The 18,566-nt window shown below is 42.1% G+C and overlaps 1 protein-coding gene across 1 annotated transcript in view; it reads right to left on the reverse strand.

The window, feature by feature from the left end:
- Positions 1-18,566, reverse strand: part of LARGE1 (LARGE xylosyl- and glucuronyltransferase 1) — a 323,190-nt gene that overhangs the window by 67,654 nt on the left and 236,970 nt on the right. The window contains exon 7 of the mRNA XM_080971695.1: positions 9,118-9,222. Coding sequence (XP_080827821.1) covers positions 9,118-9,222 — 105 coding nt within the window. The remainder of the gene's footprint in view (positions 1-9,117; positions 9,223-18,566) is intronic.

The raw sequence follows: 18,566 nt of genomic DNA on the forward strand, positions 1-18,566 counted from the left end.
AGAACTGCATTCAGTTGTGGGAGTATATGTGACAAGAGAGTTGCCTCACAAAGTCCTTCCTTCCCCAGAGTCATGCTGAGTGCAATTCAGGCTAGATTCAAGATGACAAACAGCAGAATGCAGGGCAGAAAGGGATTTGTCCTCATCTGTTTGTGCTGGAGGAGAGAGAGAGAGATGGGAGGTGGGAGAACAGGGGAAATCAAAGGATTTTTCCCCTTCCTTGGACATCTGGCTCCAGTTGCGATCCTTTCATCTTCCAATGACAGTGTAGCAGCATATTTTCCCTTATTCTCCCACCCAGAAGGAAAAGGGGGAAAGTTTGCCAGCACATAAGCACAAAAGAGTGAAAGGCAGATACAAGCAGATCTTCTTGAATTAGGAGGGTGACAACTAGTCAGACAAGACTCATCTAACAAATAAGTAGCAATGTTATAAAGGCATGGAGGTCTCCTGTAATTCATGTTCAGGCCTGTTGTTTGGGGCTATGGAAATGTAGTTACTTAGAGACACTCTGCTTTTAAAAAAACCTTTCTGTTTCTTGGCTCACTCTCCCAGCCTATTTTAGGAAGTACATTAGTATTAATCTCACCAGTGTGAAAGGCAGGAAAAGGTCTTGCCCATCCTCAGATATCAACCCAACCCTTAACAAAATAAAATAATTATTTTGCTTTTTGTATCACAGACTGTGCCTACATTTTCCACCTAGAGGAGAACTGAATGGGCTTCTTTATCACTGCAAATCAAAACTGAATTTGCACCCCAATCCAAAGTTCTCAAAAGAAGCTATAACAGACCCAAAGGACAGTTGTTTGTGTTACAAACCTACCAAGTAGTTGTAAATGTTTACCCCTGTAAATGAATTATACCTTTTGGGGATTCAGCCCCTAGTGGATGTTGCTGCAGCTGAAGAATTAAGTAGATTCAACGGGTTTCTATCAGAAATCTAGAATCTACTGTATGCTTTTGTTTTATTGCTGGTCTGCTCAGTGAGAGCAGGCTGCTGCCTTCATGCCCTGCTTGTGGGCTTTACATAGGCATCTGGCTGGCGACTGTATGAAATACGATGCTGGACTAGCTAGGTCTTTAGTCTGATCCAGCAGGATACTTCTTATGCTTTCACTTAGGCTCTCTCTTGCTCTCATCTCTGCCCCCATCTATTATGTAGGGATATTATTATTTAATCAATGTAGGGAAGCAACATGGGTAAAGGGGATGAAAGCATTCAGTAAGTGAGAATCATTGCCACTACTACCGCTATGTAGTTTCATGGAATCCCCATTATCTATTATAGGGCTTTTGTTCAGTTTAGTCACCAGGACAGCAACGCTTGGCTTTGATGTGCAATTCTTCTGTCTGGGCTAAAATTACTGATGAGAGGCCTCCCATCACTAGAAAGGGAAGAGCACTCCTGAGATTGGAGCAGCATAATTAGTTATATTCTTTGGTTCTTACTTCAAAACATATGCTTCCTTCAGTGTCCACAGCAGGATGGAGGGAAACAAGAATTCTTTTGTACAAGCAATTTAGAGTGCAACATACACATCTCCATACATTTATGCTCTGATAATGGGGTCTTAAATCAAACTACAGTGGCATTATTTCCTCATTTTAAAGTGGGAATTGAGACGTGTCCTCCTCCTTAATGGGATTACTTTATATTCTTCAGAAACAACAAGGAATGTCAAGAAGTGAACCAGAGCAACAAACCAGTTATTAGCAAAGCTTAAGGTAAAAGGGCCCCAGTGCTTATTGCTTCAAATATACGAGGCATTATTGTGCTCTATGATCTAGTACTGTGGCCCTACCTTACTTATGTACCTTATGTAACTTATGATGTTATAGTTTATAATTATTGTGTAATGTTTTAATTCTGACTATCGGTCGAATAAAGAAATTGATTGATTGTGCTCTAGATCAGGGATGGTGAACTTTGTTTTCTTGGGTGCTGCTCTATGCTCCAGACAATGGTCTGGGAGCCAGAAGTGTACAGTGGTACCTCAGGTTACAAACTTAATTCGTTCCAGAGGTCCGTTCTTAACCCAAAACCGTTCTTAACCTGAGGCGCACTTTCGCTAATGGGGCCTCCCGCTGCTGCTGTGCTGCCACCGTGCGATTTCCTTTCTCATCCTGGGGCAAAATTCTCAACCCGAGGTACTACTTCTGGGTTAGTGGAGTTTGTAACCTGAAGTGTTTGTAACCTGAAATGTTTGTAACCCGAGGTACCACTGTACTTTATTAAACAACCTGGCATTCTCATAAGTGGCCAGGTGCCATAACAAAGCAGCCTAGGACTCACATACCTACGGGACTGCCTCTCTTGGTATGCCCTGCGGAGGACCTTAAGGTCCACAAATCACAACACTTTGAGGTCCCAAGTTGCAAGGTGGTTAGATTGGTCTCAACTAGGGCCAGGGCCTTTTCAGTACTGGCCCTGACATGGTGGAACACTCTGTCAAAAGAGACTAGGGCCCTGCAGGACTTGACATCTTTCCGCAGGGCCTGCAAGACAGAGCTGTTCCACCTGGCCTTTGGTTTGGACTCAGTCTGACCCTTACGCTTCGCTTCCCTTAAGGTTTTGATCTATGGGCTACTTTTAAAATGAGGCTGCATTTTAAATTGCATTTTAACCTGTATTTTAAATTGGGTGTCCCCCCATTATGTTTTTATTGTAATTTTATTGGTGTTGCCCCCCCGAGCCTAGCTCTGGCCAGGGAGGGTGGGGTATAAATAAAATTATTATTAAATTATTATTATTACTATTATTACAAGAAATGTCTCCCTTTCTTACAACCTGGAGTCATTAAATATTTTCCTTAATGAAACAGTAGAAAAAGTTTTTTTATGTCTCATTGATTTAGCTGGAAAAGTTCCTTATGGGGACACAATCTGGCCTATGGCTGCCCAGCTGGCCACCTCTCTTGTAAATAATTTAGCTACACGAGTAATTACATTAACTGCTAAAAAAGCCAACGGTTGCCATGTCGGATTTCCCCAACCTGGAAACCTCCAAAAGTCATGGACTACAGCTCCCATCATTTCTGACCATTGGCCATGCTGGCTGGGGCTTATGGGAGTTGTAGTTCAAAACATCTGGAGAGTACCAGGTTAGAGAAGGCTGCAATACATATGAGAATGTTAGAGAGAGATTTTATCCACTGCAATGCCAATTTACTCACTGTAGGTCTATTTTTTTTCAGAGTAGGCAATGGCTATTCCATATTTAATGGTCATAGAATCATAGAATTGTAGAGTTGGAAGGGACACCGAGGGTCATCTAGTCCAACCTCCTGCAATGCAAGGATTAAATGAATTCCTCCTGGACTTCCATCCCTAAAGTGTCAGACACATTACATAAACTAGTATAAGCTGATAATGAGATGTGTGAAGGGTGTGGGGGGGGGGGGGACCTGAAGTTCGCTTGCTGGGTTAAAGCCAGTTTTGGGACATCTAATATGTAAATGTTGTCAGTGGCTCATGACAAACATTATAAGAGGAAGCAGACATTAAAAAGCTCAACTGCTTCATTAGTGTTCCACTGCTGTCATAATGCATAAAGCTTTCTTCTCAAAGCAAAGTTGATCATCACATTGTCCTGATGCACTCAGACCTCTGGTAAGTTCCATATATTCACCAGCATTTTAAAACAAATCAAAATCAATTAAGTTTTGTGCACAAGCCTATGTGTTAGCAATATGCATGCATACATGCCATGGAATGCAAATGAAAAGAGGTTTCAGAAAGGCTACTAGAATGGATTCATTAAACAAAGATGTGTATTGTTTAATTACTGTAATAGGGATCTTCAGCTATCACTGCCACTTCCACAGTTGCTCTTGCCTGCCTATAGACCTATAACCTGATCTATTCCACTAGTGGAAACCTCAATGGCATAAATAGGGCCTAGGGCAGAGGAGTCCATAGAAGATCAAACTGCCTTTTGATGAAGCAGCACACTGTGTCTTAGTGGAATATTGGCTCAAATACTACAAGTAAAGAGCGGCTGTCAGTGGATTTTGACTTCAACCTGGTTTTTTTGTGTGCCATCCTGTGAAATTTTAATTCCAGTCAAGAATATAGCTTTTGAGCTCTCCAGAACTCTCTGTCATGCTAGACATTAAACATGGCTGGAGAGAATGGGGTGGAGAAAAAGGTTTGGCAGGTGGCGAATCCATGAGTCTGCATTGGGTAAGTTCTAGCCTACACAACTGTATCTAAATTACATATTTCATCAATTTAAATCCCCAAATCCATTATTAAGGCAATACCTGTGTCACAAAATAGCATGCAAGCCTTCAAACCCACCAGAACACCATCTAACTATATATAGAGAAAAACAATGGCTGGCAGTGAATCAATGAATGTGTAGCCTGCCCTGGGACTAATATTATAGTTTTTCTGGGGCCCTGAGGCAAAGCATTAATGAGAGCAAAAGCAGGGACAGTTTTCCTTGGGGAAGTTTTGTAAACTGTTAAATTCATTTAATTGTGCTGATCTGACTTCACTCATGCTTTACTGAAGAGGCAAATAGTGCTGCCTGCCTTCCTTCCTTCCTTCCTTCCTTCCTTCCTTCCTTCCTTCCTTCCTTCCTTCTCTATTTCTCCAGTAACCATTAGGGTTGACAGTTTCTTTAAAGCTTACTTTTCCATTCTAGTCTAAATAGCTCCAGAGCTTGGTCCATTTGCTTCTCCATTATGGCACCATGATTGATTTGCCTGTGGCTTTCATCTTTCCTCTGCCATTTTCTAGAGATTTCTGCCCCCCCCCTCGCCACCAGTTGTGTTATTTGACAGCTGCTCTAATTTACTGAGCCGGTATCTGATAAGACTTGAGTTTCCTTCACTATTTCTTTACCTTCCTCAAGAGATTTATGTCTTTGTTCTCCTCTGGGAGCATTGAGTCAAATAATACATTTCAATTTTTACTGGATTTCTTTATGGCAGGGTATGCTGACTCTGTCAATAATCCATCCTTCGCTGTCTTCAAGAGGTTGAGTGTCTCACTCAATGACCTCTTGTTCCACATTTTTGAAAAATGTTGTTCCATTTACGGCAACCTCCTATCCAATCTTCTTTCCTTTCACCGGCTTTCCATTCACCTCTCCACCCACTTTTTAGATTCTCCTAACCATACAAGCTGAAAAAGGGCGAGGTTTAATAGATCTGTCAGATACAACTGAAAAAGTAGAAGTATGAGTAGACTAAGATCTATAAGAATGATAATGCATGGGTATATAAATTTGCAAACACAGAAGAAGCACTATTCAAAGTGCACGTCAACTATTCTAACATGCAGTGAAGATGCTGCACACAAAAGTACTTAGACACAAAGGTCCCATTTGCTTGAATCTTCTTCTTTTCCTTAAATGAGATATTACACAAATGGGGCCTCTATGGCTACACTTTACCCCATGTGCAATGGTGCATGCCAGTTCCTCTGCCATGGTAAAAATACTGTTGACCAGCTATGTGAATGGGCCCAGCAATGAAGGGACATGAGTCCATCACTCTGTCATAATCTTATTTTTATATATTTTACCGTTGTTCAGAATACCAGCTTACAGAACTGGAAGAAAGCAAAGTCGTTCTAGTTCAATTACCTTGTCCAAATGTAGCACACCACCCATCCCCCAATGCTGCCTATACAATCCTTATCATAACATGATGCAATCAGAAAGTAAATGATGTTCAGCAAATTTGCCCCTTGCATCAGACTTCTCTGTCCCCACCTGTTGCTGGCAACTTCTAGATTAGGCTTCCCTGACCAGGTGCCCTCCCAATGTTCTAGGCCACCATTTCCATCATCCTGGCAGTTAGCAATGTTGGCTGGGGGGGGTGTCTAAAACATCTGGAGGCGGCCAGGTTGGTGAAGCATGTTCTAGGTCTACAAGTTTCCCACAACCACTCCAGATCATGGATTTGAATCTGGCTCTCCCTATATTAAGACCAGCACTCCAGCCTGCCACTGGGAAGATCACTGTGATTGAGAAGATCAGTTTAATATGCTCAAGAAGTAGATGCTATTTTCTCTTTGCTCTGTGCAATGTAAAGGTAAAGGGTAAAGGGACCCCTGACCATTAGGTCCAGTCGTGACCGACTCTGGGCTGCGGCGCTCATCTCGCTTTATTGGCCGAGGGAGTCATGTACAGCTTCCGGGTCATGTGGCCAGCATGACTAAGCCGCTTCTGGTGAACCAGAGCAGCTCACAGAAACACCGGTTACCTTCCCGCTGGAGTGGTACCTATTTATCTACTTGCACTTTGACGTGCTTTCAAACTGCTAGGTTGGCAGGAGCAGGGACCGAGCAACTGAAGCTCACCCCATTGTGGGGATTCGAACTGCCAACCTTCTGATCAGCAAGTCCTAGGCTCTGTGGTTTAACCCAAAGCGCCACCACGTCTGTGCAAGGAGTGTGGTGCTATTGCAAAGTAACAGAGGAAGCAAACCTTGGCTTGAGTGGGCTGACTTGCATGGGCATGGGATTGAACAGTAACTTCAGAAGCCATGAACAGAAAAAAAAAAGTTTAGTTAATTAATTATCTAATGCAAACATATGCCCTTGTTTGGCCCTACAGACTTCATCCAGGAAGCATATTCCACTGGTAATCATGCTTAGTCTAAATTTACCCTTCCTGGGAAAGTACCACTGACTTTCCCCATGGGAAACACCTCAGTCATCTGGATGTGAATTCTGATTGGCTTGGTAATGACCACTCTGCCATTCTGCAGTAGTGAAATTATATTGATACGTCTGGTAATGACTCAGTATTTGAATTAATTAACATTTAATGAACCCTCTTTCCAGTACTATCATTAAGGTAATCATCCTTTGTGTTAGAGCTAATGTCCATCAGGAAGCTTCTCTCCTATAACTGTGCTTCCCACACATCCCCAAACTATCCAGCCATCTGGATACTCCAGAGAGCTGCTCTACATTCCTTCTCCAAGCCTGCTTTGCCCCGTGGATGGCTACGGGAGCACACCTGCCTTTCACTTAGCTAGATACTGTCCCCTTGCCGCCTCGCCTCTCAGATGTGTTTGCTATTTTCTTCAGGTTCATCAGGACTCTTGTATCATCATCCCATCTTTTCCTCCAAGTAGCTCAAAGTGGTGTACATGGTTCTCCCCTTCCTCAGTTAATCCCCACAACAAACCTGTAAGGTAGGTTGGGGCTGAGAGGAAGTGAACTGGCCCAAGATCACCCAGTGAGCTTCATGTCCGAAAGAGGATTTGAACCCTGATCTCCCAGGTCCTAGTCCAACACTCCAACCACTACACTTCTATTTTTTAAAAAAGTAGGAAACAAAAGCAAGTAATGTCCCTTCATGGAAATTGCTTCTGGTTTTTTGTGTGTTTTTTTAAAAATTACATTAGGAGACTTCTCAGGAACCCAGGGTGCTAGTCAAACTTTGACTTGAGGTCCCCCTTTTTTGCCTGAGCCTGTGGTGTCTGTTCAGGAAGCAGGAAGCTGATATGCTGAGTCTCTGTACTGGAAGGACAGGGCGCCCAGTCAACTGAATTGCTGTAAGGAATCCATATGCCGCAACAATATCAAATAAGCAGGTCACGTTGAAACTCAGGAAACAATAGCTCCTTACTCTCCCTTCTTTGGGGCAGGTAGCTATTGGTGTTCATCTTTTCCTCTAATCTTTACCTTTCTTAGTTTCCAAATCTTTATATCTTTCTGTCTTTGCATTATCCAAACCCCAGCCACCTGCATTTCAGCATTCCCTTGTAGCCATCCTGCTCTATATATTGCAACTCCATCTTTTCCTACTGTTCTCAAAGAAATAGTTTTAAGCTATTGGCCCAGGCAAATGTGGGTTTGGGTAGCTTGTGTAACAACTAACCATCTTGTTATTTTAAATGACTGAATTGGAGCTTCAAGCCACAAAGCCCTTTTACTCACTGCCCACAATGTTACGTAAATAAATATTTTGCCTGAATTCATCTTGACATGTGTTATTCCTCACTAATCCCCTCTAGTAAATATAATTGACATTTATAAATTGGTAATGGCACATGGTGCAATAACCACTGTGGCATGCATTCATCTTCAGATTAAAGATCCTCAAAGGTTTTGCTTCCTTGAACTCATGTGTAACATATGTATTCAGGTACATGTGTAAACAGAAACATGAGCAGTCCTGTTAACAAGATGCTCTCCCACACATCATTGCTTTACTAGCTTAGCCCAGACTATCGAAGACCAAACAAGAAGAGCAACCTTACAGTGGTTCTGAACATAACCAAGCTGTAAGGAATGGTTGGCTCCAGAGTTGTAAGAGAGCTCACAGAACACTTTTCTAGACATCCTTGCAGTATCGACTAACAACTAAGGTGGTATAAAACTAAAGGGCACCCTCATTTCATGTTGCAAATTATGAAGGGGCATGGAAACAACCTGAACAAATTAATGTAGACCAGAAGTAAAATATTAAAAATATGAATGTCAATTTGGATGTAGAAACATGTGGCAAACAATCAAGAGGAGAACAGCTGTTAAAATTGAAAGTGAGTGATTTTTTTTTTAAGTGATATTGACATGGGGAAGGAAATGACAGAGAAAATATAAATGGTAGTTTTTGAGTATTCATAATTTTTAAATTTCAGCTGGAACTTTCAAATCTAGGAATGCAGATACTTATATTTCACCAAGTGAATCCCCCTCTCCAGCAACTGAGTGCAGGAGGTAGGGAAAAACCCCAACCAAAGTGCTGTGAAATGAACTAGCATATAGTTTAGACAAGTTATAATGCCATTAAGTACAGGTTTAGGTAGAAATGCAAGAGAGGATTTGGGCAGTCCTCTCCGTCAAATACTTTCTGGCTTACATCTGTCTGGCTATGATGGTCTTCAGGTGGGATATATTCTCCTGTTTTTCAGAGATTGCTCATAAATTGGAAGAGTCAATGTAAAGAGTCAACGTTAACTTGAGGGCAGAGGGTCTCTCCCTCTAAATCACCTGATAAGAGGTACTGGCAGGAGCTGTGGGAAGGAGGCATCCTGTTCTCTCAACATGGTCCAACATGCCCCTGATGGCAGGGATTTATAGCCCTTCCCTCATTTCATTTCACTAATCAGAGTTTTTCAGTTAGTTCTATGTTGCAATTTGGCCTACCTGTGTTGTAACCTCTCCCAAGAGCTGGCCAGGGACGGTGGTTCTTCCAGAGGTTCCCAAGGTACCAGTCACTCTGGTTCTCCACTAAACCAAGAACCTGCTGGCCTGGAAAACAAAAAAACAAGGACAAACTCTTAGGAAAGACAGGCAAGCACACAAATGCCAGAGGGACATAATGCACATAGAATGAAAACATGTTGCATGGCATTGTACCCTACACAAGCCAATCCTCCTATTTAGGAACCAAATCAGCCCTGTTCAGAGGCTTCTCTGAATGCACCCAGCTAGTCCTGCCCCCTAGACACTAATGCACATGCTGGCCACATCCCCCAGATGGAGGGGACCCTATGGGCATACAGATGTATGGAAAAACCCCTTTTTCATAAGACCACTCGGAGCCTATTTAATGCCTCTGCAATCCCTAAAAGAGAGAGCTTAATATCCTCTAGCCTAGACCTTGGCTTAGGAAGGGCTTAATCATCACAGAACGCAAAGCTTTCATTATATTTACTCCCCTGCCCAATAAGCCTGCTTTTCTAGCTCCATAACCTCCTTCCGAATCCATAGATAACAAAGCTTACCTTGGTCCCCATTATTCCTCACATCACAGACTCACAACCTTTGCCACCCTCTTGCTGGCCTCTCCTACCTCTTATAGCAGCTGCTGGGGCTTGGGTGCCCTGGCACCTTGCCCACACCCATTTCCTCAATGCCAAAATCATGTTCTAGTGAATCAACATCAGAACCAAACTTGGCAGAATTTCCATTCCAATCCCTTATAGGCTGTATGTACATAGGGCTCCCTCCTCAGGGACATGAATCCAGATCAACCAGAAGTGCAACCAGTGCATGAGTTGGTATCTGGGGGTGAAGGTAGCCAATTGGGTATTGAATGCCTGAGCAGGTCTATCATGAGACACTTAAATAAGGCACTGTTTCATGTTTTATTTACTTATGTTTATATGACACATATTCGACAGAATGAAATGCATAGCAACATATTAAAAAGATGAAGTGCTTAATAAGATACAGTACTAATCAATAAGGAACTTGGTGCAATCTGCCCTGGAAAAGGCTCAAAAGGTGGGATATATAAATTCTTCGAATGAATCCATAAAATAAAAGTAAGTTTTACACATATGCCCTCCAACCAGACTAAAAGTTAATACTTTGATTTTAACCAAACCTGTAAAATCTCTCAGTCGGATAGCATCTAAAAGTGTTCATTCATCATCTCTCAAACATTTCCCTAGTAGGATCATTCATATCTGTATTACATATATGTAATTCTCCCATGTGTATGTGGAAAAAAAGTCAGTATTAACTGTCTCATTTTGCCTTGGAGACATTATTATCTCTTAGTCCAAACTACCTCACAGGGTTCTTGTATGGATAAAGTAGGATACACTCATGGGGGAAGGTCCAGGGCATATCATTTTCTGAGGCAAATATGGTGCCTGTCGCTTTCTATATGTACAAAAGCAAATCAGACTGGCAACTGAATCCTACATAAACTATGCTGATGGGGTGGCATCCTCCACTGTACTAGAGGCACCTGTCTTCCAAGAGAGCAGAATGACCAAGGGAATTAGGAGGAACAACCTGGCAGCTGCCACTGTTGTTCTACTGCCTTCCCACAACAAACTGTTGCCTGAGGTGGTTGTCTCACTTTGCCTAATAGTAGGGGCCAGCCCCGAAGTTCATATCCACTGTCATGAGCTCCATGAAAGAAGAGCAGAACAGAAATGAGACAAACAAAAAGCCTTAGACTTATGTCTGGCTGGCCTATGGTATCAATGATTTTCATTAGAAAATATCCCCAAAGGCAAACATGGTAAGATGAAAAAACAGCAAAGGCAGCAGTGCCTTTATGAAGACAAACTGAAATGCCACAGGATTATGGTAAGTTTTCAAGTTCTCTACAATTTTTCATCAGGCAAGATGTTACACAAAAGCAGGGGCTTTGTGGTGGTGGGGGAATGAGAAAAAGAAAACCAGGTGAGTAACACTTTTTAAAACATGCAAAAAAACCAGATTCCTTCCAAATCCCACCCCCACATTATTTTTACTTTGCCCTTTGTATCTTCCAAGCCTTGAAGTAATTTATCAATGCTAGATAGTTACCCCTTATTGGTCCCTGAAAACTGCCACTGGCTAATGCCCTAATCCCCCCTTCGCCATTTAAACGTTTATTACAAAGGATTTAACTTGAAAATATTGACATTTAGAAGGTTTCCTCACAGCTTTCTATTTTATTTCAGAGAGAGGAATCATATGGCTGCTTATTATAACGTCACACAGTTATGTTAGGTTATGTTGTTCTCTGAAAAAAGCCTCCCATTGATTTTGCTGTCTTAAACTCAGCATGGTAAATAATTGGGAACAGTGGTGAAACGCCTGGACTTAATTTATTTCTATAAGCATCCCAGACTCTTAATAAGTGTGGGATTAATATTTTATCTTTAATTGAACTTGTTTCTTTCTTTTCATGTTTGCCAACATGATATGCTGAATGAGAAGTTTGTTTTAACATTGTTCTAAACTATGGAACACTTTTGAACTTCAAGGTCAAATAAATGTGTTCATGCTACCAACTGTGATTTGTATTTGGACGGAAGGCACAAAACACAGTTGAACTGCTCAGGGTAAAGAAGGTTTGGCAATATAAGATGCCTAGATAGGATATCACCAAGGAACTGTATGTAAGCTATTTTCTTTTTGAGCTTTTCGAAGAAACAGTGCAGAATAGAGAGTGTGTGTTCTCCTTTGACGACAAATTCTTGGTCTAATCCATGTTGATTTTAAATGAGAAAAGGAAAAAACAATTCTGGAAGAACATAAGACCTGTAAGATTGTAATGACCTCTAGATGCTTAGATTAGTTCAATCACCATGAACCATTCTGCTTATTTCTGTGATTATAAATTGTTTTAAACTATTTTTAATATTGTGTTTTAATGTTGCAATCTGCCCAGGGAACTTAGGGTTAAGGGCACGTAAATAACAACAACAACAGCAACAACGTCACCATATGAATATAAGCAGCCTGTTTAAAATATACGATATAATTAGTTAGTGAAAACACCGGGTGGATCTAGAAATAGGTTAAAAGCGCTGTAAATAAGTCAGAAGTTAATTTGTTACAACAAAAGGGGGGGGGAAGCCTATGTAAAAATCCATAGAAACTATTTTTTGCTCTCTGGTGCTATCTGGTGTTGGATGTTTATAACACATTCAAAATGTATTATTTTGATGAATGTAACTGAGTCCACCATGTATTATTTCTTAAAGCTATATGAGAAAAGCTCATGAAGGCAGGTTTACTATCACAATGGAATGGTCAATATCAAGGGTGTATATCACCTTTTGATGGAGCCCACACACTCTGGATACATCTGGATCACCTCCAAGGTAAAGTGGGCTGATCCCAAAGCTTCAGACCAGCTTCAGTGCACGGTTTTCAGTTACAATTTGGTAAGCCAAAAAGTAAAATTATTTTGAACGTCCCACAGAAAAGCTAAGATATTTATCACCAGGCACAGAGAAGGAGAGGAAGGGGGTATACTTTTGTCACTTCCAGCTTCAAATGGAGAATGACTTGACTAGGGTTCTCCTATTATAGCTCTTTTGGGAGCAACATTGAAGTAACATCATAAACTGTTCATTGTTTCTCACTGTTCTTTGCAAGCTGACTCTCTGAAAAGAAGCAACATCTAACAACTTTGTGGAGTTATCACTGGTTGTATTTTGCTTTTGTGACCTAACCGTTTATTCCTTTCCATACCAATCCCATCTCTTGTAGCCCTTTTTTTTTTGTAAGATCGCACTCGCTGTTGTTTGTCTGCCTTGCGTGTTATTATTACTAGGTAAATCATTTCCCTTCTCTAGCAGCATTTAATTTCATTTCAGTGTTATTTGTAAGTCTGCGTTTGACTGATTGTCTGTGAACATAATATAGTAGCTGTCTGGCTCTGTCTCTGTGTTTTGTGCTGTGCGTCTTCACTGTGCGACTGTCAATTGTGCAGAAAACAAAGAAGACTCAAACTGTTTTTCATTCATCAAAACTCATTAAAACATACAGAGTGTAGAGCCTTCACTTATCCTTCTGTAATTTTGCAAGGCAGGAAGCTTACCTAGGGATTACTTCTTGCTGCTCTGCATGTTAGGGCATCCTTTTCTGGAACACACATACACTACCCTTAAAGACTCTCTACCAAAACACCTTGCATATTTGTCTGAAATCTGGCAGGCTGCAGCCCCTCTGAAAAAGATTCCATGCCTGTAACTTTCATCCCATTCTTTCTCTGTTTGTGGACTACTGGGCAAAGGTAAGGTGTATACCCTTTCATCTTCCCACTTTTGCCTCTGGTCTCACCTATTTGCTTTATATTTAATTTTTTATATATTGCTCCCTCACAAAATACGAAGGCAGTGCACAGCAATATAAAAACGTTTTTAAAAATAAATAAACAAAATAAAAGCAGTGCAGTACTATGACTGGCATGCAGCCCCACAGACAATTTTCCATAAAGGAATGTGGTCCTTGGGTTGAAAGCCATTCCCCATACTAGGTTATTGGCCGGACAATGATTTGGTTGCCTTAGTTGATGACCTTTGTGTCATGAATTCTGCTCATACTGATCCAGAACAGACTGCAACGTGTAGTTAGCAGAGTCAAAACTTAAAACACGTTGTAGGATTCCCCCAAAATAGACCAGAGGCAAATTAGCTTCATCCAGCAGAGTTTATTGAAGACAAATGAGCTTATCAGTCAGAAATCCATACATGTTCAGGATTGGCACAGTTCATAAGAAATCCAGTTGCAGCAGATTTAACTCACAATAGGACTGAAACCTTAACGCTAAGCATACTATATACAGAACACCACACCAGAGGGAAAGGGAGACAGAAAGTGAAACTCAGGCTCCTTGACAGAAAGAGATATCAGAACCAGTTTCAACCAGCTGTTCAGCTTCTCTGAAAGAATAACCAAAACATTAGGAACCTTCTGCCTGTTTCTAGGCAGAATAGAAGCTTGCTTGTTAGCTAGAAACTTCCAGCTTGTATCACACAGAGAAGCTTCCAGAACCCTCTTGAATTAATCAGAATAGGAAAGATCTCTACACTTTAGACCAATACATTTTGCATCACAAAATGCAAACTGACACTTTGGTGGGGACTGGACAAAGGAAGTGCACCCTGTTCACACTTCTGGACCTCTCAGTGGCTTCTGATACCATCAACCATGAGATCACTCTGGACTGGCTGCTGCGATGGGACTGTTGAAGTGGTTCCAGTCCTTCTTGGAGGAGTCGTTTCAGAAGATGGAGCTGGGGTGGCCATTAGCCTATGGTGTCCCAAAGGGTGGTTTTGTTCCATCCACTGTGTGTGCTGTTTAGCATCTACATGGAACTGCTGGTGGAGGCTGTCCAGGTCTTTGGTGTCATCAGTAGTCAGACAACATCCAGTTCTATCTCACTGTCACAAGGAAAACTGCTGATGTTCTGATACAATTTCTGGACTAGTTGAGGCTGGGCTAATTGGGACTTAATCCACCTAAGACAGAGGTGTTCCTGGCTGGTAGAAAGGCAAATCGGAGAATAGGAGTTCAACTGGCACTGCATTTAAAGAATGTTTGGGAAGTGCAACTGGTTCAGAATACTACAGCCAGGCCATGGGAGAAAGTGGCTCCAGGGTTAAAACAGTTACAGCTGCACTTGCTGCATGCCCAGCTCCAAGCAGAATTCCATGCACTGGTTATTATCTATAGAGCCCCAGATGACTTAGGAGAAGCCTACCTGAAGGGCTGCCTGCCGTGTAAACTTGCCTGAACATTAAGATCTTCAAGGAGGCCTGGGTCTCTGTTCTGTCAGCTTCTGAAGTGTTTGGTAAGAACCCCAAAAAAGGTCATTTGCAGTCACTGCACACAGACTTTGGAACTCCCTGCCAAGGGAAGCACGTTTAGTCCCCTCATTGATGCCCTTTTGGCTGCAGGTGAAAACCTTTTCATTTAAGTACATGCTTGTCCTACTTAGCAGATTTGTTCTTCTCTGCTAGTTTGTGTTTGGTCAGTATTTAATGTGTTTTTAACTAACATTTCTTTTTTACTTTTATTTTCTTAGATATGCTTTTATTGGGCTATTGCTTATTGCATTATATGGAATGGCAACTTTCTACTGTAGTTTTTATTGTGGCTAGCCATCTTGGGCATTTTAGGAAAAAGTTGGGTGAGAATGTAATAAAAAGAATAAAGACAGAATCAAGTCCTAATTGGTGCAATTTAGCAATCCTAGAACTTGGCTCAGGAGGAACCAAATATTACTGGTGAGAAGAACAAGCTGACCTTGTCTAATGTCCAGCAAGGGATTTCATAACTCAGCAGTCTAGAGAGTCTTCTCAAGTAGTTACAAACTGCATTAAAAGAAAAATGTGAAAATCCTATCTGCAAGAAGTCAATATTGGATTCCCTCTCTGTAGACTACCCATCTGCTTTCATTTTACTCTCTCAAACTCAAGGCACACAGGTCAGTCCTCAGACTGACTCATAATTGATAATGGACAAACCTTGTTGGTTGCTAATGGATTTCTTCTCTCACTTGAAAGCCGTATCCAGGTTTGTTTGTTTTTTAAACACCCGTATTATCCAATTTGCAGAGGCGGAGCTAGCTGCTCTGGCACCCAGAGTGGCGCAAATGCTGTGTACCCGGGGGTGGGGCGAGCATCGCAGGGGGGCAGTGCGGTGATGTCACCCCCCCTCAGGGATGACACCCAGGGTGTCCCGCACCCACCGCACCCCCTTCCTCCGCCAGTGCTGATTTGAGCCCGTTTTGCCATCCATTAAAAATGATAACAAAACAGACAGACAGGCAGAACCTGTGACAAAATGTTGCAGGATGAAGTGCTCCTGTTCACTGATCCAGTCAGTCAGTCCTGTGCTCTTCCATGACACTCCATTTCATTCTCCTTTCAACTCAGTTTTGAGGAACCTCACTCAATAATCAGCCAGAATTTGTGGCCACTGAATATACGTAGTTCACATTGTGCTGCTTCCTCCCTGCCAAATAATTTGTACTTCTGCAAATGTTGGCATCTCCCAAGTCTGCTGATACCTCTACTCTTGCATGTGGGTGGTGCCATTTTAGCTATATAAGCAACATCACTAAGTGCCTGAATTTTAGAAACAGAAGGGATGGTTGAAACGGAACTATACCTTTACAGACTTTTATTTAGATTTGGTTTCCTTCTCAGCAACCAGCTCTCAGGCAGAGTTGTTAGTTTGAACAGTGGGGAACAAATTACCCCTTTATAAGAAATAAAAAACAGTCTTCTAGAAAACACAATTTGAATGCCCTGATGAATGAAGAGCCCTGTTTTCAGCTCAAATTACACTGGCTACCTTTCATTAAAAAGACTTCCCTCCTTAAGTAAGGGACTGCTATTCTGTGTGGTTGTGTTGTTGTTGTTTTGGTATGACACTATTGAGATTGTCCCTTCTTTTCTGCAGTGGTAGTGGTGAAGCACTTATTGTCATTTCTATCAAATAATAAAGCTAAACTTGTACCACATAGACCTCATTGCAGTCCTGTTTTATGTTGTTTGATAGAACCATGCCACGAGGGCAGACGCTTCTGTGTATGTGCTATGCATCTAATGATACCCACCCACTTCTGGTTAAATCTGTGCCAGTGCTGCATTCTACCACCAAGTTAACACCACTTTGTGACTGCATCTTTCTGAAGCTCAAAGTGAATGGAGCAAGATCTTGTGACACAGCTCAAACATAATGTAAAATCAATAAAACATCGTTATCGTTATCATCATCATCATCAACAACACGACACATGGATCCAGTTAGGGCAGGTATTTCCCATCTTCACCAATGAATGCTAATAACCAAAGGCCTAATACTGTATTAGTTGTTACTTAAAACCCAGCATGATTGTCATTGGTCAAACTTGAGAGGAGTGGGTATTCCATAACTAGGGGCACTATTATAACAACAACACCCTCTCATGTGCTGCCACATAACGAATGCTCGATCAGTGTTAAGAAGGCTTTGTAACAATTACTGCCACCATTGGTAGTTTCCTGAAAAGTCAAACTATCTGTTTCTTCCCTCATCAAACCCAAGGTCATGTACATGTGATTCTCAAGTAACCACCCATCAAGGCAGTGACCAGACCCAGTCCTGTTCAGCTTCAGCAAGCTGGGGGCCTGATGCTCCTTCTGGTTGTGCCCTGGGATCTAGCTAGTTTCCTGTCAAGATAGTATGGGCTCACTGGTGGAGGAAGAGGAGTGGGGGGGGGAGTGCACCGCCCCTGGCAGCGTGATCCTGGTGGGGTGCCATCGCGGCTGCCCCCTGCCCACACTGGAAGCCATGCCCCCAGGATGCGCGCAAGCCCCGCCCCCGCCTGCTCTCCACCCCCCCCCGGGGCTGGAGCATGAAGCTCCGCCACAGTATGGACTTCCAGCCTCAGTCACTGACACATAGTTCTTCCAAAAGCAGCATCTACCTTTGGGTCTCTCCAGAGAAGAAATCACAGTGCCAAGCCCTCTGGGAGCTCTGTTCTATTATGATCAATCCTCCAACTGGGCACTTTACCAACTCATTTCACTTCTCACTGTGTGCTGGCATTTCAAACCTAGATCTCCTGAGGTGAAGAATTAGCTCCTCTAATCTTTTGCGCCCCTGGAAAAGGGAATGGATCCCTTTTTTGAAAGACAAAGCAAACATCACGATTCTTTGCTAGATGAGAACATAGCAGCGACCACAATGCATTTCAATTGCTCTGTACTCTGCTCTGCCTATCTCTCCTTCTTAAGAGTTATTATAGTAAAACACCGTGACTAACAGCAAAAGCTTTGTCATTGTTTTCTGCTCTAGACCCAGAGTTATGATTAAGTGCACTCCACTCACTCCTTGCTACTCCAGGCACAAGTTTAGCTTATGAAAATGAAGATGTCTGCTTTACTTATACATACATCATCATTAATAGCCAGACAACGGGGGCAGGGGGCGGGGGAGAGAACCCACAAACACCAAGGTTGTGACGCCGGCCATGACCACAGAGAAAATTTATCAAGTTGGGCAGAATTAGAACAGGATTATTCCAAACATTGTAGCACCCTGAAAGGGGCTTCGGTCGTAAAACAGATTGGGGAACCCTCTGGATTTTGCAAAGAGCAGCCTTCTAATATCTTTAGTTATGAACTGTTTTGCTCAGAATGTAAGCTCTACTGTAGTTAGGACTAGAGGATACAATGGAGACCTTACACACAAGACATATGTTACTGTTTCATAAGAATAAGGTTATTGGACTAGGTCTCAGGAAAATTATGCCAATGTGGTGCAGTAGCTAAAATAGTAGCTTTGGATGTAAGAAACAAGTCTCTAGTTTGCTATATTTTTCAGCCTTATGCAGCTCATAGGGCTCTTTCTTGGCATTTTTG

This window comes from Podarcis pityusensis (assembly GCF_964106645.2).
Source record: "Podarcis pityusensis genome assembly, chromosome: 10".
Taxonomy (NCBI): Eukaryota; Metazoa; Chordata; class Lepidosauria; order Squamata; family Lacertidae; genus Podarcis; species Podarcis pityusensis.